General features: G+C 57.4%; 1 protein-coding gene and 1 pseudogene across 1 annotated transcript in view; one reads left to right on the forward strand and one right to left on the reverse strand.

The window, feature by feature from the left end:
- The first annotated feature begins 359 nt into the window (after positions 1-359).
- On the forward strand, positions 360-2,769 carry LOC132596972 (guanine nucleotide exchange factor subunit RIC1-like; annotated as a pseudogene).
- Positions 2,538-22,082, reverse strand: part of SLC6A3 (solute carrier family 6 member 3) — a 34,807-nt gene continuing 15,262 nt past the window's right edge. The window contains exons 6-14 of the mRNA XM_030856526.2: positions 20,668-20,771; positions 19,133-19,257; positions 15,596-15,708; positions 14,311-14,439; positions 13,574-13,673; positions 11,115-11,215; positions 9,801-9,968; positions 8,872-8,943; positions 2,538-3,723 (exon numbers count right to left, since the gene is read on the reverse strand). Coding sequence (XP_030712386.1) covers positions 3,700-3,723; positions 8,872-8,943; positions 9,801-9,968; positions 11,115-11,215; positions 13,574-13,673; positions 14,311-14,439; positions 15,596-15,708; positions 19,133-19,257; positions 20,668-20,771 — 936 coding nt within the window. The 3' untranslated portion in view covers positions 2,538-3,699. The remainder of the gene's footprint in view (positions 3,724-8,871; positions 8,944-9,800; positions 9,969-11,114; positions 11,216-13,573; positions 13,674-14,310; positions 14,440-15,595; positions 15,709-19,132; positions 19,258-20,667; positions 20,772-22,082) is intronic.

Raw genomic sequence — 22,082 nt, forward strand, 5'->3', positions numbered from 1 at the left:
TTCTGTGTAACCACACCACAAATTGTCTGCCGTGGCCCAGTGCAGGGGCGGCCGGGATCACCTGGGGCGCCATTACCTAAGGCCAGGGGCTGGGCAGGTGGACTACCATCTTTGGTTTTGTTTTCCTAGCTCTGGGTGGGCCTTCTGTGCTCAGTGGGAGGCCCCCGATCTGCTAGGAGGCTCTGTCAGTGGCGTTGGGGCCCTGGGGGTCCTTGGGGGACGAGGGGAGCAGGAAGGTCCCCCGAGGTCAGGGCGTGGCAGCATCTTCCACAGGGGACCATGGAACACAGGACTTGCTAATTAAGTGTCTCAAAAAAAGTGACCTTTTCCTGCTGTCAGTGACCAGGAGACAGGTAAAGATGCTGGTCAGGTGCGTCTATAGAGATTAAGGGAGAAGTTGTGGGGCAAAACCAAAGAAAGCCAACTACGGAGGAATCTGTTTACCCTTCAAATCACCTATTTCACTGTTGCCAAACCTTTATTAAAATGCTTCTCTCAAAGGAAAAATCACACGGCTTTTCTGGGCTTTAACACCCAGATTTTGTGTCTAAAGGTCACTGGGTGAAGAGTGTGAACCTGATGGCAAAGTGCGGTGTGGACAGAGGGACCGAGGCCTCCCATCAACAGAATTAGGGTACGGGCGGCCTCCTCCTGCCCAGGGAGCTGGCTTCTGCACCAGGTTAGTGTGGAAAGAAAACACTTCTTCGGGTGTTTCAAAATTGACACGTTTCACTTGTATTAAAGAACCTGACCTCCCCTTGGAGAACAGATGCCAAACACAGCATTCAGATGGCTACTGGGGTGTGTGAGAGTGGACCAGAATGGTAGACCTTTACATGTAATACAGGACCTTCCACCATCTGTGTTTCCACCCATCCACCTACCTGTCCATCCACCCAGGTACACACCATCTACCCATCCACCCACCCATCCATCCACCCATCCACCCACCCATCCATCCACCCACCCACCCACCCACCCACCCATCCACCCACTCATCCATCCATCTACCCATCCACCCATCCACCCATCCACCCACCCACCCATCCATCTACCCACCCATCCATCCACCCACCCACCCACCCACCCATCCATCCACCCATCCACCCACCCATCCATCCACCCACCCACCCACCCATCCATCCACCCACCCACCCACCCATCCATCCACCCACCCATCCACCCACTCATCCATCCATCTACCCATCCACCCATCCACCCACCCATCCATATACCCACCCACCCACCCATCCACCCACCCACCCATCCATCTACCCACCCATCCATCCATCTACCCACCCACCCATTCACCCACCCACCCATCCATCCACCCACCCACCCATCCATCCACCCATCCACCCATCCATCCATCTACCCACCCACCCATCCACCCATCCATCCATCTACCCACCCACCCATCCATATACCCATCCATCCACCCATCCATCCACTCACCCATCCATCCCGTCATCCATCCACTCACCCATCCATCAGTCCACCATTCCTCCACTTACACATTCATCATTCATCTATCAATCTAACCACTTGCTCATCAGCCCTCCATCTATCCATTCATCCCTCCGTCATCTGTCCATTCATTGTCTACACATCCATCCATCCATTTTCTACCCCTCTTCCCTCACTCCTTTCTCCATTTCCTCCTTCTATCCATCCATCAATCCACCCGTCCACCAACCACCCATCTATCCATCCACCTAAATACCCATCCATTAACTCATTCATCTGTAAATATAAATTGAGTGCCACTGTCTACTGTGTACCAGGTCTATTTAAGACAATGGCAGAAGCGAAGGAGACCAGCTCAGCCCCTGCTCCCAGGGGAGCTCCTGCTCAAACTGGGGGGGGGGGGCAGTGAGCGCTCTCCATTCCATGGGACACCTGCTGGGGAGGCCTGGGGACAGTGGGCGATCAAGGAGCACTGAGCAGGGCAGAACCCAGAAGCGGGGCCAGAGAAGACTTCCAGAGGTGGCGTCCAGGCATAATGATAAACAACGGAGCTCTCCTCTGGGCTGTGACCAGAGCTGACTGGTGTCTAGAAGGACCTCTTTGGCCAGGGTGGACAAGAGATCCTTAGGGACCAAAGGCAGGGAGCCACTCGGGACTCTGGTGTTGTCTCCCCAGAAGAGGCTCTTGGGCTGGGCAGTAGCAGTGGTCAGACCACATGGCTGGAGTCTGGACACCTGGGGAGACTGCAGGGGAGCTGACCAGGCAGGTGAGGGCTTGAGAGAGAGGTGGGACAGACGGGGGCAGGAGGGCGTGGCACGCAGCCAGCGGGGGCCCTGGGGTGGGGCTGGGTTAAGCCCACTGGACCTGGGAGGGGCTGTGCTTGCTCTTGGCCAGGGAGACGTGAGTGAAGGCAGGTTCTCAAGGGAGGGGGAGGGGGGGCCCGAGGCAGCCTCCGGCACAAAACGACATCGAGCGGGAACCTGGCCGTTTTCCCATGGGTTTCTTTTATTGTTGGTGACGACCACACAAGAGGCCACTGTGAGACAGATGGACGTGGACAACACGAGTGCTCAACACTCCTGGGAAGGACAGGGTGGGCCCGATTCCTCTCGCGCTCCGGTCCGCAAGCTGCTTTCCTGAGCGGCCGGTTCCACAGGCCTGGGCCGAGGTCCATTCGCAGGGATGGCCGAGGAGCCGCCGTGGGCCTGTCTGGCAGTGCCTCTCCTGCGGCCCAGCAGCCCGTGCTTGGACTGCGGCCGTGCTCCCTCCAGGATGGCAGTGCTGGGAGCATTTCCCAGCTGAGGGTCCAACACCCTCGCCAAGGACCACGGGAACGTCAGCAAACAGATTTCAGAAACCAGCCCTGCGCTCTGAGAACTGGCTTTGATTCCCATGTCAATACGATTCTAAGAGCCGTGCTCTTCCTGACGTGACACGTGCCTCAGAGAGAATTCCGGCGGGGCCTCCCTCCCAAGACTGCGGGGTTCCAGGCTGCCACCTCGGGGGCTCCGCGTGTCGGGGGCCACCACGGGGGGCGCACTCCTGCTCGTGCCAAGCTCACTGTCTCCGTGGCTGGGGGTCCACGGCGGGCAGGAGTGGTGGCAGCCCACATGCATTTTATGGAGTTTTCTTGTAGCTACAAGGAAATAAACAGCACCCCCATCTCACACCCGGGCCCTGGCCCTCCGTGGGCTCTGAGCAGACCTGTGTGATGTGGGGACACGTGGACCCACTTCGTCACCTTTCGTATGGCTTCCGCCATTTCACCTCTGCACAATTAGGCAAAATACGGCACTCGGTATTTTTAATACGAGCAAAACAAAAGATCCCAGAAGCTATCGTGAGCGCTGGGATTCTCCGAGAACCCGTAATCTATAATTATCGTATTTCTCCTGCACACGTGGGTGACAGCAAGCTGCGGGCTCCAGGGGGCCCTGGGGTGGGCACGGGAGAAGGGAGCAGCTCTAACGCACAGAACACGACTCAGACGTTTCTACCTGTGGGACGGGCACAGACTAGGGAAGTTACACAGTGACACGGCGGACGGAGGGTCGTCTCTCCGTGGCACAGAGGGTGTGACCAGTCAGGGGAAGGGCTTGAGTGTGTCCGGCGAAGCAGAAGGTGCAGCATATGGGAGCAGCCCTCCTTTCTCTCAAAACTCCGATTTCCCTTCCTCGTTGCCTCTGTCCTGCCGTGGACGGTGCCCTGCGGGTCTCCTTCCTCCGCTCCCCTCTACACCACGAGCCAGTGGCGGAGCTGGAAAGAAAACAGGGCTTATTCAGACGTGAAGGGAGGAGCTCCTTGGATAAAAGCCGCTCCTGGGCCGGCGGCCCGGCTTGTAGCTGGGAGATCCCTGAGCCCAGCGGGCGGCTGGGGGCCCAGCACTGCTCCTGGGGCACCACAGACCTGACGCCTATGGAGACAAGTCATCACTTCACGAAGAGATGTTGTCGGCGGGCACAGTGGCCTCGAGGGGCCAGAGCGGGGACCAGCGGCCTCTGCCATCCCTGGCCAGTGTGGCATCAGCTGCTGGGCAGACACTGGATGCCAGCGTGCCTGGGCTGGTCCAGAGCTCTCGCCTACTGGCTCGCACGTGACCTGCGACGCCCCTGGCCCCCTGGGGCCTCTGATCCCGACCCAGTGGAACCCTGCACCCCGTGGAGCTGTCTGCTTTGTGTGACCCTGTGGGTGGGGGATGAGGCCTCGTTCACCGCTCGGGGAAGGGTGAGACGGACGGGGCCCTATTTAGTTGTCCACAAATGTCATCACCTGTTATCACCCAGCTGTTAGTTCAGCTTAGTTTTGAGCACAGGCCATTCGATCACACTAAATGGCAAGGACTGTGTTTTGTAAACATTTCCAGACAAAGACGGGCAGGGCTTGTTTCTGACACAGCCACACGGGGGTAGGAAGATGCTGCCTCCGGTCCCACCGCAGGGCCCTCCGTCACCACGGGGAGAGCCTGCTTAGGACACACCCACACAGCAGCCAAAGGGCCGCCAGAGGGCAGGGCTTGACCAGGGACGCCCCAGACCAGTGCTGAGGCCGGGGGGCCACACCTGGGGCCCCAGCTGAGACCCGCCCCCGGGGGTGAAGTGGCCCTGTGTCCTGGCCACAGATGAGCCGAAGGCGACCTTCTCAGAGGAAGGTGTGCTTACGGGGCCTCTCAGAGTCCCCACAGGTGGAGATCAGGCCGTGATGCTGCAGCCAGAAGGGCAGAAGCACAGGTAGCAACCACCCCGGGCGGATCGGCAAGAACCGGAAACTCCAGTTCAGATCCCCGCGGACCAGAGAGGTTGTGTGGTCCTCAGATTACTGGGCAGCTGGGTAAGAAATGGTTTAAAAAGCGATAGATGCCACGCACGGTGCTGCACAGTTCCAAGGCCAACTGCTGCTTCCAGACACGTGAACAATGTAACTGTCGGTGAAGGGGGACACAGGAAGGGGGTACGTGACGGAGACGCGTTTCCATAACTGCACACGTGACACTTCCATGTGCAGCGTCAAAGTGAACGGCCACAGCTACAGACGAAGATATTTCTGGTCCAGATGGAGTAATGGGGACTGAATATATTCCACCATCTGACACAGCTTAAAGTGAACAAAATATATATAATAGTGGGTTTTCAGACACAGGAGGCCAGACGACAAAGGACAGATTCCCCGAGGGAGACAAGCAGGGGGGTCTGTCCAGCTGCCCCATTGCGGCCTCGAGGGGCTATCTAGGCTTCAGCGGGGGAGGGGACGCCCAGGTGGGGCAGCGAACCCCTGGCCTGATGAGCTGGGGTGAGCGCTGGGGAGCCCAAGGTGGCTGGAGTTCACAGGATGGAGCTGCAGAGGGGCGAGTGCGGCACTGAGCCCTGGGCACGTGCACAGGGACCCGAGGGTTCAGCTGAGCATTCAGGGCACTCGAGGCCGGAGACACCCTCCCGGCAGGATTCGGGAAATGTCTCTGAAACTCACAGGACGGGAGCTGTGCCCGCCCCGCAGCCAGGCTGGAGCATCTCCTGGATCTCGGGGCGCCGGGTAGAGTGTTCACCAAGGTCTTGCACCAGCATTGGAAACCGCCCCCCACTAAATGCCGCTCTGGTCCCACCTAACAAGTCTTAAAAGCCAAGTCCCCCAAAGATCAAACTGTCTCCGAGTAACTTAATGACGACCCAGAACAAAGCTCAAGAATACGTAAAGGAGCACAGGTACATCCAGCCTCTAACAAGGTAAAACTCACGACAGCCGGAATCCAATTAACAATGACCAGATGTGTGAAGCAGCAGCAGAATTCAACCCCTTATGAGAAAAGGCAACTGACACTGACCCGGAACAGACACAGATGCTGACACTGGCAGATGAGGGAATTACACAGTGATTATAACTGCAGTCCACATGTCCAAAAAGGTAAGTAGAGGCACGAAGGACATAAAAAGACCCAGCGTGAACTTCTAGAGATGAAAACTACAAGGTGTGAAATGATAGGTGTGCTGGATGGGATTATTAGCAGATTAGACTTTGCAGAGGAAAAAAATCAGTGGACTAAACAAAAGCAACAGAAAGCACGCAAAATAAAACACACAGAGGGAAGAGAATTAACGTGGCCTAAAATATGTGTAACTGGAGCCCACGAAGGGGGTGGGACAGAAAAAAATGGAAGAAATGATAGCCCCAAATTTCCAAATACACTGAAAATTATAAACCCACAGTTCCAAAAGGCTCAGTGGACTGTGGGTGTGAGAAGCATGAAGTACGGTGCTGTAACCGTGCACAGTGGAGAAATGACCCCGAAGACTCAGGCAGCGTGATGCCCTTTCAATAAATTTAAAAACAACTGAACCCAAACAGTCTACTTTTCAGGAATAGAGCAGTACCTACAGATGCAACAAAACTGTGCAGCAGAAAATGCATGGGAAACATTCAGCTAGACTGAGATGGTGTTGATTTCAGGGGCAGGAGGGTGGCAGACACGGAGGTAGATGTGAGTTACTATCAAGGTGGACTTTTGTACGGTTGTTCACAAGGGTTTATTTCGTTATGTGGTTAAATAAATGAAACACAGGCACGGGTGGACTAATGTACAATGGTGCACCCGGACACAAAACCTAAAAAGACACCTGAAAGAGCATGAGACCCGGAGGAGCCAGGAAAGCCTCGTATGGCAGAGCCCAGGACGGAAGCAGAGAGGCAAGGGGCAAGATTTAAGTAGGGCTGCAAAATTCCCAGAACTCACAAAAAACATGAATTTACAGACCCTGGGCACACAAGAGATGCCGGGAGGAATAAGTAAATAAAACTACTTACAATAGCTTTGCAATAATATAAATAAAAGAAATCTATGCCCAGACACATCACAGGGGAACTGCAGCACCAAATGCAAAGGAAGCTGGAACGGGTCCGGGGACCCCGCCCCATGGAGCCACATGTCTCAGCAGGACTGCAGGGCTGCAGGTGGAGAACCAACATCTTCAAAATGCTAAAAGACCATAACTTGATCGAGAGCCACATGCCTGTGGAAACTCTGTCATAAATAAGGGCAAAGTAAAGACATTCACAGACACACAACAGTGAGGAAGTTTATTAAGACACCCCCTTAAAGGAATGTCTGAAGGATGCTTCTTCGAAAGGCAAGAAAATGGTCCTCAAAGGAAAGACGTATATGCCAAAAAGTAGAGTGAACAAATAAACACTGGACATGCACACTTGTCCAGGGAAGTTTCTGGACAAAATAACAACAATAATAATAGTGACTAAGTTGTGGGTTAAAAATGACATAAATGGAATATTGGACAATAGTAGCTTATTAATCTGTAGGAGGAAAATTTAAGTCCTTGTGATATTCAGGATGGGGGTTCAGATAATGTTTAACTTTATACTTAAAGTGAAATATGCATGGTACAATTTCACTAACAACTATGAAATGAATAGAATAAAGTATATAAATTCCAAACAGAGAGGAAAGAGTAGAACAAGAAAAAAAAAGACCAAGAAATCAATCATAAAAGGCAATAATAAGGTGGAAAAATAAACATTAAAAAATGGAACAGGGTTAAAAAATAGAAGAATGAAGCCCAACTGTACCAATAATCACAACAAATATAAATGGATTAATCTGCCCAGTTGCCAGACTAAAGCATTCCAGTGTATTCGAGGTTTGCAAAAGACACCTAAGTGTTAAGATGACTGCAAAGTTGGAAGTTAAAAGATCACAAAAGACATTTCAGGTAAACTCAAAAGAAACCTAGTGCAGCTGTAGTCACCTCAGACAAGAAGGACTTTAAGAGCAAAAACACAGCAAGGGAGCAAGGATCGGCCAAGGAGATGTGATCATTCTGAACCCATAACTGTCCCAGAAAACAGGCTCAGAGTAGATAAAGCAAAACCCAGTAGAACTACAAGGGAAAATTGGACAAATATGCTTTCAAGGTCAGATATCCCGTAAACATCTACTGATTACTGATGGTTAAACAGAGCTAAAATGTGCAAAATTGTAAAAGATTTGAACAATGCAGTTACAAGCTCAATCTAATGGACAGAAGGAGAATTGCATGTCAACAACTGGAGAATACATCTCATCTAAAGATACACGTAGCACTTATGAAATTTGATTAGGTACTTGGCCATAAAGGAGTATCAATACACTCCAAAGAATGAGTAAAAAGGTGTCTGAACACAATGCAATTAATTTAGAAATCAATAACAAAAAGATAAATGAAACATCCCCAGATATTGGGGAATTTAAAGGCAGACTTCTAAGCATGGGTGGAAGAAGTCACAATGAAAATTAAAATACGCTTAGAACTAAATGATACACAAAATGCTATGTTAAAAGTTGTGACATATAGCTGATTCACTTTGTTATACAGCAGAAACTAACACAACACTGTAAAGCAATTATACTCCAATAAAGATGTTAACAAAAATGTCTAATTATAAGAAAAAAAAAAAGTTGTGGAACACAGCCAACAGGGTATTTTGAGGGAAATTCTTAGCCTTGAATGCTTATGTTAGAAAAGAAGAAAGGTTGAAAATTAATGATCCATGGTCTAAGTTAAGAAGTTAGTAAATGTATGACAGAGTAGACCAATGAAAGTAGAAGGGAGAAATAATGACAGCTGAAATGAACGAGACAGAAAGCAAAGCACAAACAGAGCACCCTGCAACCAAGTCGCGACCCTTCGAACTGCACAAGGGGAAGTTCTCTGTCCCAATAGGCCCCCACCTCCGCCCCTGCCTAAAATCATGCCCCTTACGCAGCTTTTGAGTCAGAGTGTCCACGCCCTGGAAGGGCTCAGCTGTGCAGCATTCACAGCTGACGCTGGCGTCCTGACCACGCACCTCGCTCTGGGGTTGGAGGAGGGTCACCCACCCAGGTCGCCTCCGCCCCCAGCCAGCGGCGGGGAGAGTGGCACTCACCGTGAACTGGCGCACCTCCCCTCTGTCCACCCGCTCGTGCTCCTTCTCGGGCGTGATGGCGTAGGCCAGCTTCTAGAAGACAAGGAGCAACTGTGGGCGCCGGCCCAGCCTCAGCGGGGTGAACGGGCCCTGGTCAATGGCTGTCGACGTGGGAGCTGATGGCTTGGGTCTCCTTAGACCCTGGAGCAAAGTCCAGCCCAACTCGAAGTAGCCACTACTGGAGGAGGCTCATCTCCACGTCAAGCTCACGGTGGGCCCTGAGCAAAGGCGCCCTCCATCTCTTCCAGGAATCCCGGCATCAAGATGTGAGGTGGAGGGACCCCTGTGCCCAACCCACCCACCTCCTCCTTCATAGGTGATGCAGAAGCTTGCCCGAGCGACTGCGAGGCCCAGAGCCACTCCCAACCCACACGGGGGTGCCCGCCTGGGGATCCCGCTGGCCCTGCTCAGCCCCACGTGGACTCGGTCCCAGGAGAGGGTGGGTCCGCTGCTTCCACCCCCACCCTCAGACCACTGCCCTTCCACCTGCACTGCACGCCGTAGACCATGTGTGCACACACACAGAGACACACACAGGCAAGTACGCTCGTGTATGTGCCCACGTGAGGACACACACACACCAAGACAGGCACACACAGGTGCGCGCACACACACACAAAGACAGGCACACACAGGCGCGCACACACACAAAGACAGGCACACGCACACACACACACACACACGCACACACGCACGCACAGGCACAGCCCACCCCCACACCAGCCCACGTGTCTCTGGCATGATCACCGGCCCCTCCAGCCCCTCCTGCTGGGCAGAGATGAGCAGGCGGGAGCAGGCCTGGGACAGGGACACCCGCCTGACCTTGTTGGTGGCCTCACAATCGGGGGCGGGGGGAAGGGCAGGTGAGGGAGACCCATCCAGATACACACCTCCCTCGAGGAGCCGGGCAGGCTGCAGAACTTGTAGGCAGCATAGATGGGCACCACGGACATGGAGGACGCAGCGATGGTCCAGCCCAGCGCGTTGGCCCACTCGGGGAAGACGTAGCCTCCGTAGTGCGGGGGCCGGAAGGTCGCGATGCTGACCACGACCACAAACTGAAACCGAGGGACGGGGTCAGGGGCGGCTGGGGGCAGGGGTGCCAAGCGGGTGGCTCCGGTGGAGGGCCCCCCGCACAACGGGACTAGGCCGTGAACCTGGGCAGCGGGCGTCTGTGTGTACTCTGCAGACCGGGGCTGCTGCGGGACGGGGCGGGCGTGCTTGGGGGGCACACAGCCCTCCAGTTCTTAAGTCTGATGGGTGGGGATTCTCTCGCTGTCCCTTGTACACCTCACAGGTTGCCACGCGGGGAGAAGCAGGACAGCTGGCTGGTCTGGAGGTCACATGCCCCAGGCTGCTGGGTAGCTGGAGTGACCAGCAGCCCCTGCAGGTTTGGAGCAGCTCAGGGAGCTTGGGGCTTGAACCGGGAACCTCACCCCCACTCCGCCTCCTCTCTCACGGGCCCTTGGGGTGGAGGGGGCGCTGCCCGAGGCCCCTGCCCCATCTGTGGACGCCCTGGGTGCCGCTGGGCTGGCTGGGCAGGAGGAGGGCCAAGGTCACGAGGTGCTCGCCGGCCTGGGCTCTGCACTCAGAGCTGGAAGGCCGCTGAACGGCTGCCTGGGGCCACCAGACAGGGCAGGCAGTTCCAGCTTCGTGAGCCGTCGGGGCTCGGCCACAGCCACCCAGCCCTGAGGTTGTGGTGTGGATGTGAGGATGAACCAGCACGGCCCTGTTCCAACGCAACAGGCGGTGGGTGGACCTGGCCGCAGGCCCGAGCTTGCAGACCCCTGTCCTGGATGACAGCAGCTACTGGGGAGCCCTGGGGGCCGTGCTGTCACAGAACCTGAGCGGCTCCCGTCCGGCCTCGCATCTGAGCACCCATCTTCCCAGGTTCTAACCCTTCTCTCGGGCCTCCAGGCAGAGGTCAGCTGACACCCTCCAAGCACAGGGGACGAGCAGGGCCTTAATCGGGTGGGAGCCCTGCCTCCCATGAATGGTTTCTCAGTGGCTCCAGTCGGGGGGGATCTTCAGGAGACCAGAGGATGTGGGGGGCCAGCCTGCCCTCCTGCCTGAGTCCGGTGACATGCTGACTCCCGCCCGTGGAGACCCTGGTCCCCGGGCAGCACCGAGCCCCTCCCCCAGCATCAGGCGTGTGTGGCCCCTGCTGGACCAGGTGGCGGGGGAACGGGGAAGAGGGGCCTCACCAGGAGGAAGCAGGGGCTGATGAACTTCCAGCACAGCCGCCAGTAGAGGCTGGGCCGCTGCCCGGTCATCTGTTTGATGTCGTCGCTGAACTGCCACACGCCTGTGGGGAGGTGGCCAAGCAGGCGGTCAGCACGGCACCTGCCCGAGACGCGGGCCCCGCCGGGCCCTTACCAACCCCGGGCCACCCCCAGCAGACCTGGAGCTCGGGCTGCACGCTGGTGCCCAGGCCGCCCCACCCAGCCGCCCAGGGGTCTTGCTGACCCGGGCCCGATGCATGTCCCCGTGGTGACACTGGGATCACCGATGACCCCAAGGGGGCCTGTGGGGCCTCCGCCCTCCTCCCATCTCAGGTCCTCCCTGTGGCCCACGGCCATCCGTGCTTCCCCTCTGTAATCACTTTTTTCATTTACAAAAATCATAAAATATATAACATATATAAAATAAAATATATACAACATAAAACTTACCAATTTAACCGTTTTTAGTGCACAGCTCAGTGGCATCAAGTACATTCACACTGTTGTGCGAGTACCACCACCATCACCTCCAGAACCGTGTCATCCTCCCCACCTGAGATTCTGTCCCCATTAAATGCTCACTCCCCACCCCCTCAGCCAGCCCATGCCACGCCCCCATCCCACTTCCTGTCTGTGAAGCTGACTCTCCCGGGGACCTCACGGGACTCCTACAGGATCTGTCCTTCTGTAACTGGCTTATGCCACCGAGCATGGTGTCCTCAAGGCTCCTCCATGCTGTAGTAGCGTGTGTCACAATGTCCTTTCCGTTTATGGGAGCGCTCTTTTGTAAGGAAAGCTACTTCTAGAAGCTCCGTGTGCCACAGCTCTCTCCAGATCTTACAGTGATTTCTCTTGCCCTGAGCCTGGCCTGGCCTCTGGTCATGTGACAGCAGCTGGTTGGCCGAGTCTGTGCCACATGCGGGGACACAGCAGAGCTACACCGCCGTGCAGAATCCCCTCTTCACACTCCAACCCCACCAGCAGATCCCGGACTCGGACCCTGGAGGAGTGGGGTGGAGGGGGCTGACCCCAAAGGCCAGCAGAGACGGGCGTGTCCGCCAGGCCCCTCGGGCCCTCGGGCAGGTCCAGGGCGGGCCAGCCCGTCCTCAGGGACCTGGGGGCACAGAGGTGGGCGCGTTCTGGGTGTGAGCTGCCGTCCGGAGAAACAGCGTGACCTCTGTGTTCGGAGGCTTCGGGGAGCACCCGGTCCCTGCAGGGCCAGCCTCCCTCCGTCTCCGCCAGCCCCACGTTCGTGGCTGTGGGATACGTTTGAAGCACTTTCTCTCCTTCTCTGAGGTCTTATTTTGGGGTGGGGAGATTATGATTTAAAGCTACAGGCAAGTGTTGATTCCAGGTGCCAATGAAGGCACAGAGAGCTCGATATTTCCCTTTTCTGTAGCAAAGTAACTACAATTGGGAGAGTTCTTGGGATATGGACTATTTGCCAGGTTAAGCCTCTCAAAGCTAGAGTGCTTTTCAGGTTGTAATTCCAGGGCCGAGGCAGAGACCGTGACCCCCTCGTGTGACAGCAGGGCTGCTGCGACACTGCGGTTCCTGAACAGCACAGACCTGGCTTGGGCTGCGGCACGTACACGTGCAGAGGCGTGTGCCCGTTATCGCGAGCTTTCACTGCAAACTCCCCCAAGGATACCTGGCCAGGAGAGCTGAGCGGCCCCATGACCCCAGGTCACAGGAAAGAAACGGAGAGAGAGCAAGGTGGGCCCGGGCAGCAGGCTGGAAAGGGCACAGCGTCTGCAGCTGTCAAACCTACAGCAGGACATCCCGGGAAACATGGCGGGCGCCCCAGGAGGGGCCGGGGAGCACGGCTGCAGGCGGGGCTGCGCCTCTTCCAGGGGCTGCCTGCTGACCAGCAGGCCCCTGGCCTCGAGGGGCTCCCAGGCCTAATCCACGAATGAGCGCTGGACCAGGGCGGGGGGTGGTCTGGAGTCCAGGTGGTGCTGTCCGCGCAGGGTCAGGAGCTCTGGCCTGACGCTGAACAGCGGCTCTCTGAACACCACCGTCACCCCTCCCGTCAGCTGAGGGCCTTAGTGCCACGTCCCCAGAAAGAAGCCCACTCAGCCTGTTCCCCTGCCACCTCGGTGCTGAGACCTCGCCTCCAGCACCAGCCAGTGTCCCAGCGTCCTCGCAAATCCTTCCTCCTCAAGAACCAGCAGCGTGATTATGTGGCCACCCCGAGAGCTCTGACCGCAGTAAGGATTTCGGGCTGCCGTCCAGGCTGTCCTCACTGATCCATGGAACCGCTGGCCGCCAAGCCTCCTCTGTGATGTGTGGTGACCACAGAGCAGGGCAGCTTTGCCAGAAAGGAAGCAGCACAGCGACAAAGCCCAAGGACGCCGGCCCGGCCGGTCACAGTGACGGCACAGGGGCTGGGTCTTTGCGGTTGGAGCACACCAGCCCCCCGAGGGAAGCTCCGTCCTTACCGTAGAACCAGGCCACCCCGATGACCTCCATGAGCACCCCGAAGAGGATGGACGTGCCGGCCGCAAAGTGGTCCAGCAGCGTGAAGACATAGATGCCACCCTAGGAGAGAGGGGAGCGCCTGCTGAACTCGGGGTGCCCGGTGTGGCACGCCTCGCCCACGAAGGTGCGCTCTCCAAAGCATAAACCTGGCCTGCAGTTTCAGTTGACAGACAACTTCTAGTTTACTCCCTAGAGAGTGTTATTTGAATCACTAAAATTCAGTCCACAAGCAGCTTAGGGACCCATCTATTCCGAAAAAGAAAAACTCCTCTCCTCCCCAGCAATTAGGGATGAAGGCAAAGCAAATGCCAAAGTTGGCAGGGACTCTGTGAGGGAGGGGACCTGGGTCCTGCATCTCCCCGACAGGCCTCCCCTGAGCCTCCTGGCCCACAAACCCACGGGCTCTTCCCAGGGAGCTGTCCAGGTTCTGAAACACTCCAGACCAAGTGCTCAGGCACCCAGGGACCGCGTGAGACCATGGCGACTCTGAGTGACCGTGGCTCCCTGCGTGTGTTCAAGGCCACCCCGAGTGTGACCACAGCCACCCATGTATTACGGGTCACGGGTTGTTTGGAGGGGTGCAGCCCTCGGAAATGCTGTGGTTCTGTCTGGTCTGACAGCAGTAACCATTGCTGCCCAACACCAAATTCTAATGAGACATCGTCAGGCGGGCGAGCGCAGGTACGCAGGTACGTACGTTGGTGACGCAGAAGAGGGAGAGAAGGAAGGTTGCCAGGACGATGACGAGGGTGAAGAGCTCCCGGTGCCTGTGCAGCAGCTGGAACTCATCGATGAGCCCGGTGATCACCGACTCCATCCCGCCCATCTGCAGGCGACACAGGGCAGAGGAGCGCTGGGGGCGGGGCCGGCGCTCTGCACCCCGCCTAGGCCGCCATTCGGGCAACGCAACGGACGCGCACCGTCAGGAGCTGCACGGTGTCCGGGGTGCAGAGTACACCCTCGGCACGGGCTGCCCTGGAGACGCGGCCACTGGAGAGGGAGGACCTGGGTAGATGCCCTGTCCCCTGGTGAGGATTTGCCAGACGGGGGTGGAGCGCTGCGTGGCCCTCGTCATACCGTCCCCTGCGTCGCCACAAGGGCTCAGCTCTGCTGGGCTTTTCTAAGCAAGTGTCTGCCCCACAAGCACAGCTTAGTTTCGCTCCCAGGGAGGACCTGGCGTGGCCACTGGCCATGTCCTCACTGCTTAAGCCCTCCTGACTCTCAGTACTGTCGTGACGGGGTGTCGCCCACGAAACCCGGCCAGCTGGGGAGCCTCCCTGCCCTGCGCTGCTGGGACCGCCTCCTCCAGGAAGTGCTGACTATGGGAGTCACCGCCAAGGCTGTGCCCACCCAGTGGGCAGGGGACAAGGCTGACGGGGAGACGGAGGTGGAGGGCTACAGCGCGTGGCCAGCAGTCACACGGTGGGGATCCGTGGGCCTCCGCACTTCCCAGGAAGCTCGGATGAACGTGGGGCCTGAGGTCCCGGCTGGTGGTCCCAGCAGGCCACGTGGAGGAGTAGCCCGAGGAAGTCCGCCTGCCGAGCCAGCGCCCATGCGCCCGCAGGGCCGCCACAGGATGCTCAGAGGGCCTGGCTGCAGCCTCCGCTTCCCACCCCGCACGGGCACCCTTCCTCCTGGTGGCTGAGGGGCAGGGAAGGCGTGAGTCAGGCTGCCGGGGCCCTGTGTGTCCCGTCGCCCCGTTGCCTCGTCTTCCTGCACGGCCCTGCTGCCCCCGGCCCTGTGCCTGTGTGTTTAGGACTCTCGGGGGCTTGCTGTTCGCCCCCCACCCCCAGGGGAAGAAGAGGGGCGAGCTGGTCCGAAGCCTCCTTGCCAGTTACTGTGGGACCCTGACTCCCATGCAGGGGCTCTGTGCAGGCACAGGGGTTTGGGAGACCCGCAAGGGCATCCGGGGCCGGCCCGGCCCTGTGAGGGCTGGCTGTCACTGGCGGGCCCACGGCACGCGGAGCGCCGAGGTCACTCACGGCGCTGTCGATTCCCAGGGTGAGTAGCATGACGAAGAAAACCACGGCCCAGACGGAGGACAGCGGGAGCGTGGCAAGCGCCTCGGGGTAGATGACGAAGATCAGCCCCGGCCCTGAAAGCAGACCCCGCCGTTGCTTCCCGCCACCCCCAGCTCCACCCCCGCCCGGAGACCACAAAGCCCTGCCCACGGCCTTCTTTCCGCCCTCCTTGGAAAGTCCTCCCTCCTGGAAGTCAGGGCCCAGGACTCTGGAGAATGGAAACTGGATCCATGGGAGGGAGGGCCTCTGTTCTGTCCCCTCCAGCCCCCCCGACCGCCTCCCGGGGCTGTGCGGGCCCTGGGAGAGGAGGGGGCACAGCCAACGGGAAGAGGGTGGGAGTGGCTTCCAGGGGCCCTACCCTTTATCCCTCCAAGCACTCGGGGCGCCTCCTGGTTTGTCTCTCGTGCCTGTCGTGGACACACGTGCGCTGCCCACACGCTCAGGCATGCTGTGGTCCACGTAGCCCACACTGTACACATTTTTCTGTGCCAACGTATTACTCTGAGTATCATCTCTAGAAACCACGTACTGTTACGTGGTTTGGAGACGGGGCGGACAGACCCCTCCAAGACTGCGGTGGGAAAGCTGGGGGCTGGGGTGGAATCTCAGCAAGTGTTCCCAAAGTAAAAAAGATGCCCACAGGAAACCGCTAGTTGATCATTTTCGCGGGTAACCTAAAAAGCGCCACGTAGCTCCCGGGCACGGGCTGCCGAGCACTTGATCACGGAGGTGTGACAGCTTTTCTGGTTCCCTCGTCCTCAGCGGGGCCTGTTCGGGTGCCAGCTGATAGGAACAGGGCACTTACTGACCCTGCTAGAGAAACAAAGGCCAGAGCCAGGGTCCACCCCCCAGGGTCTCTTAGGAGCCCTGGTGTCAGGCCTGTGCTCTGCGATTCCCAACCCCACGGAAGGAGCAGGGTTTCCGGTGTGGAGCGAAGGGGTGGCTCGTTTGAAAAGCTCCACAGTCTAAATGCCACAAACCCAGGAAGATATAACCATGTGCTCGGCCGAACATAAGCGCAACATCCTCACCTTTCATTTCTGTTCTCGGGTTAACATTTCACCCTGTTTTCTTGAGAATTAGAGCCATAAATGACATTTACTTTGCTTGTCACGGAAATGCATAGAATACATTCAGCTGACTTCAGGGGTTGATGGAGGTTCTTGCAAACGATTGCTACTCACCATAATAAAGGGCAGAAGCGCGGTGCAAATGCATAAATGCCACAGAGTAAATTTCACTGCTCTGCGCTCATTTGCATTATGTTCCCTTTCTCCTGCCTATATTGGATTTTTTTTTTTTCCTACAGGAAAGAGTATGGATTTGGAAACACTTGCTGAGATTCCACCCCAGCCCCCAGCTTTCCCACCGCAGTCTTGGAGGGGTCTGTCTGCCCCGTCTCCAAACCTCTGTTTCCTGCTTTCAAAGTGTGGCTCCAAATGGGATCTAATGCAACTGCAAAGCTCTTGCGCAGCAAAGGAAACCATAAACAAGACGAAAAGACAGCCCTCAGAATGGGAGAAAGTATTTGCAAATGAAGCAACTGACAAAGGATTAATCTCCAAAATTTTCAAGCAGCTTATGCAGCTCAATAACAAAAAACAAACAACCCAATCCAAAAATGGGCCGAAGACCTACATAGACATTTCTCCAAAGAAGATGTAGAGATGGCCAACAAACACATGAAAAGATGCTCAGCATCACTAATCATTAGAGAAATGCAAGTCCAAACCACAGTGAGGTATCACCTCACACCAGTCAGAATGGCCGTCATCAAAAAATCTACAAACAATAAATGCTGGAGAGGGTGTGGAGAAAAGGGAACCCTCTTGCACTGTTGGTGGGAATGTAAATTGATACAGCCACTATGGAGAACAGTATGGAGCTTCCTTAAATAACGAAAAATAGAATTACAATATGACCCAGCAATCCCACTACTGGGCATATACCCAGAGAAAACCATAATTCAAAAAGAGTCATGTACCACAATGTTCACTGCAGCACTATTTACAATAGCCAAGACATGGAAACAACCTAAATGCCCATTGACAGACGAATGGATAAAGAAGATGTGGCACATATATACAATGGCATATTACTCAGCCATTAAAAGGAACGAAATTGGGTCATTTGTTGAGACGTGGATGGGTCTAGAGACTGTCATACAGAGTGAAGTAAGCAGAAAGAGAAAGGCAAATATCGTATGTTAACGCATATATGCGGAATCTAGAAAAATGGTACAGATGAACCGGTGTGCAGGGCAGAAATTGAGACACAGACGTAGAGAACAAACCTATTGACACCAAGCGGGGGAAGCAGCGGGGGTGGGGCTGGGGGTGGGGGTGGGATGAATTGGGCGATCGGGATTGACATGTATATACTGATGTGCATAAAATTGATGACTAATAAGAACCTGCTGTATAAAAAAATAAATAAAATTCAAAAATTCAAAAAAAAAAGTGCGGCTCCCAACACTCAACTTCTCAAGAACTGGATGGGCTGACGGGCCGACCCGCTGAGAGCTCAGGGCGCAGGTGGGGTTGGCCCTCTGTCCCCCTCAGCCCCTCCCTGAAGGCTACCCTCCCGCTCAAGAGTGAGAAGACCCAGGAGGAGATCAGTCCCCCAGCCCCCGGGAGAAGAGGGGCTTCCCAGGGGAAGGGAGGGGCCCACCCCTGAGCAGGACGGTCTCGGGGGAGGCCCCTCCTGGCTCACGCACAGAGCGATCCTGCAGGCCGGTGAGGGTGGCGGCCGTCGTGGGAGGCCTTGGGGTCCTGGGCTGACCCAGCTTCAGGCTGCCTAAGCCGTGACTTTCTGCCCAGCACCCCGGGGGCTCTCTCCTGCGGGGCCCAGCTCGGTCCCTGTGTCACCTGGGCCCCAGCCCTCCCCCGCCCACTCCCCCTCAGCTAACTTCCTGGTTTGCAGACACTCGGTGTCTGTGACAGCATGGTGAGCAGGTTGGGAACATGGGTCTCTGTTGTCACCGTGTCCAGAGACTTCGGGGGATTCTCAGCGATTATCCAAATCCCATCTACACGTGCCATGGCCACTGGGTATCTGGAGGAAAAGCTTGGAACAGAGTAACTGCTATGTCCAAACCAGTCCAGCTTCCTTCTGGCTGACCACACCGAGGTCCGTGCCGCTTGGAACAGCTCAGAGCCCTGAACGTCACATCCCTGGCCAGGTGTAAACGACGGCGGGGGCCACCCAGTGAGGGGAACCAGACCCTCGTCCTGCAGCCGAGTGGTCTCTGCAAGGCACCCTGGGACGAGGGGCAAAGATGCCCCAGCCTCTGCATGCGGTGGCCCGAGGGGGCAGGTGCAGGGCGCGCTGCACCCAGGATCCTGTTCTCAGGAGCAGCAGCAGCTCGTGGGAAGGGCTCTGGAGGCCTGTGCATTTCCCTCTAGGTTTGCAGGGAAAACACTCATCGAGAACTGGGCAGCCTGAACCCCGGGAGCGGGCGGGGTGGGGGGAGGGACCTGCCTGCCCCGGGGCACTCACCGTCCTTGGCCACGTCCCCGATGGGCACACTGTGCTTCTGGGCCATGTACCCCAGGAAGGAGAAGACCACGAAGCCGGAGGAGAAGCTCGTCAGCGAGTTGACGGAGGTGGTGATGATCGCGTCTCTGCAGGAACAAGACGTGCTGTCTCAGCACCCGGCCTGGAGCCGCTGCAATTTCCAGTCATTATTCGTAATTTACTGCATCTGGGGCAGGCAGCTCCGGGGGCGCTTCCCCAGTCGAGCAGGCCAGCCCCTCCTGCAGCCCCAGAGGCTGTCCGGGGCTGCCCTGCGGGAGGGAGGCTGGCATCCGGTGATGGTGACAGGACCTCCCACCTGGAGCCCCCACTGAGCGGCTTAGGGCTCTGGTCAGACGTTGGCTAGGCCAGGCCCTACGGCCCGTCCATGTTTGCCTGGGGACCCCGACTCAGTGCTGAAGGCGAGACAGTCCAGCCAGCAAAGCTGGGGCTCCAGGTGGGCAGCACAGACGACCACAGGGGTCCCGACCCCCGCTCGACAGGGGCTGCCAGGCGGGGCTCTGAGATGTCTCCCGGGGAGCTTGTTAAGATGAAGGTTCTGACGGGGCGGGTCTGGTGGGCCCCAGATGCTGTGTTTCCCATTGGCTCCTGGGGGTCCCGTGCTGCCGGTTGTGGACCCCACTCTGACGGCTGAGAATTCAGAGAGCAGGGGAGGGGGGAGTGTGGGGTCAGCCCTCCTGGTGCCCGAGTGGAAGGACGTTTGCAGGGTGCTCAGACCCAGGCGGGCACAGGGTGGGCTCTGGCCCTGCCGTGCAGACCCCCCCTTCGTGTGGCCCTCTGGGTAGCAGTCAGCCTGGCCATTTTGCTGGGCGCACCGTCTTTGTATTTCTACCGCATTTTTATCCTCATGATAAGAGAGAGAATAAATACAGGCTCATGAAGGTCAAAGAAAGCAGTCCTGGATGAAATGCTTTCTCTGTTTTCAGAAGGATTTCAGGGCCAGCAAGCGGCTGCAGGTCACTCAGGTCATCCGGGCGGGGAGGCCCCAGAGCCCTGGGCGCACAGTGAAGCCACCTTCCGGCTTGTCCCGGTGCCGGGTCCCCGGCGGCCTCTGCACAGTCTGGGATGCCCCTGGGGCCCAGGATCCCTAGGTGTGGGCCGGGTGGGGACACATGCAGGCCCTTCCTCGTGGGGCACGTGGGGGAGGAGACCCACCCTGAGTGCTGGGAGGATGAGGCCGGCTGGGTGGGGCAGGGGATGGAGCAGGGGGCAGAGGAAGGGGCCTGGGTGTGTGGGGGGGTCCCGGACGCCTCCTCCCAGCGAGGCGATCAGCATCTCCACTGCTTCGATGCTCCCTTAAAGCCACAGTCAGCATTGAGCCTAGAGCTTTCCTGTTCGGTTTCCACTTTAAAAGCCATTTGCTTTGAGTTGCAAGCACAGCTCATTTCCCCCTCCCTTCATCCAGGGACACATTATCTCCTAAAGCCAGCGATGCCCCCCCACATCAGCTGTGCCCCCACTTGGCTCTGCAGAGCCTCTTACAGGAGCCCGGGACTCACCTGTAGCAGTTGTTGGTGAATTTATTGTAACTGGAGAAAGCTATGAGCACTCCAAGCCCCACTCCCAGCGAGAAGCATATCTGGACGGCGGCGTCTATCCAGACCTGCGCGGAGCAGGGACACAGACAGAGCGGCGGTGAGAGGTCCCTGCGGGGGGCTCGGCCAGCCCGAGGACAGGGAGTGGTCATGGGGTGGACCCACTGGGGTGGACCCACAGACGGCCGCGCCTTCGCTGCCAGGGGCTCCAGGGAACAGGGTCGAACTTAAACTCGACATCATTGTCAACAAGCAAATGTCATCTCAGGGAATAAACCTTTCCCGCGTTGCTGGCCCGAGAGAGCCTGAAACACAGGGGGCTGCGTCTTGTTGCAGGACCTGCGGTTTCTCATTACTCCAGCTGGTGAGGGTTGGTCTGGCCCGTGACCCTGGTAACAGCAGTAATTTATGAAAATGCTGTGTGACGTGCGTGCCTCAATCAGACACGTGCCCACCAACACGCGCTTTCTGTCCTTCCCATGGAAGCACATCGTGAGTGCAGGGTGAGTGCCTGGTGCGTGCATGGTAAGTACACAGTGAGCGCGCGGTGAGCGCACGGTGAAAGCACGGTGAGCACATGTGAGTGCAGGGTGAGCACGCGGCGGGACGTGAAGAAAGCCCTGTGGAGCTGACCGTGGCTCTGACACTGTGCGCTTGCTGGGGGTGGCACAGGTGACATCCGGGTGCCAACACACATGACAAGTGAAGGCCTGCAGTCGATACTGGACCAAGGAGGTATTTTAAAAGTCAGACACGACCCTCTTGGTCAGGGTGATGTGGAGACCAGCTGGTGATGGCGATGTGGGCCCCCCTTGGCCCTGCATAGCCTGGGGCAGGGATGAAGAGAGTGGAAGCCCACCCTGGGGGCCTGGTCAGACCTGCTGTGCCGGAAGGTCCTGGGGGCTGTCTCCACAGCCCGTGGTGCAGGCCTGTGGGCCGAGGTCCTCAGGCAGTGACTCCAGAGCTCCCCAGCTGGAGACACAGGGCAGCTGGCCTGAGTGTGACTGAGTGAGGGGGCTGGACGTGGAGCCCACACGCCAGGACCAGTGGTGCTTGGTCCTTCGGGCAGCACGCCCAGTCTTGGGGTCACCCCAGCACTGGGGACAGCATTTCCCAGCTCAAGGCCTAGAGTGGCCGGGTGGGCAGGGGGCCGAGGGGTCCCCTCGTGTTGGTCACCAGCCAGCTCGTCTGGGCAGGTAGCTGCGGACCGGAGGCGGTGTCGCCGGGGGGCTCCTGTCTCCTCTCAACCCCAGGTCCTCACAGTGGGCAGCGGCCACCCCAGAGTCTTTGCACGTGCAGCTCACCCATCGGGTTACGCCTCCCAGCCATCTGTCCAGGCCTTTGCTCACTGCCGCTCCTAGGACCCGGCTCCAGACCCA

Source organism: Globicephala melas, chromosome 3, assembly GCF_963455315.2.
Source record: "Globicephala melas chromosome 3, mGloMel1.2, whole genome shotgun sequence".
Classification (NCBI taxonomy): Eukaryota; Metazoa; Chordata; class Mammalia; order Artiodactyla; family Delphinidae; genus Globicephala; species Globicephala melas.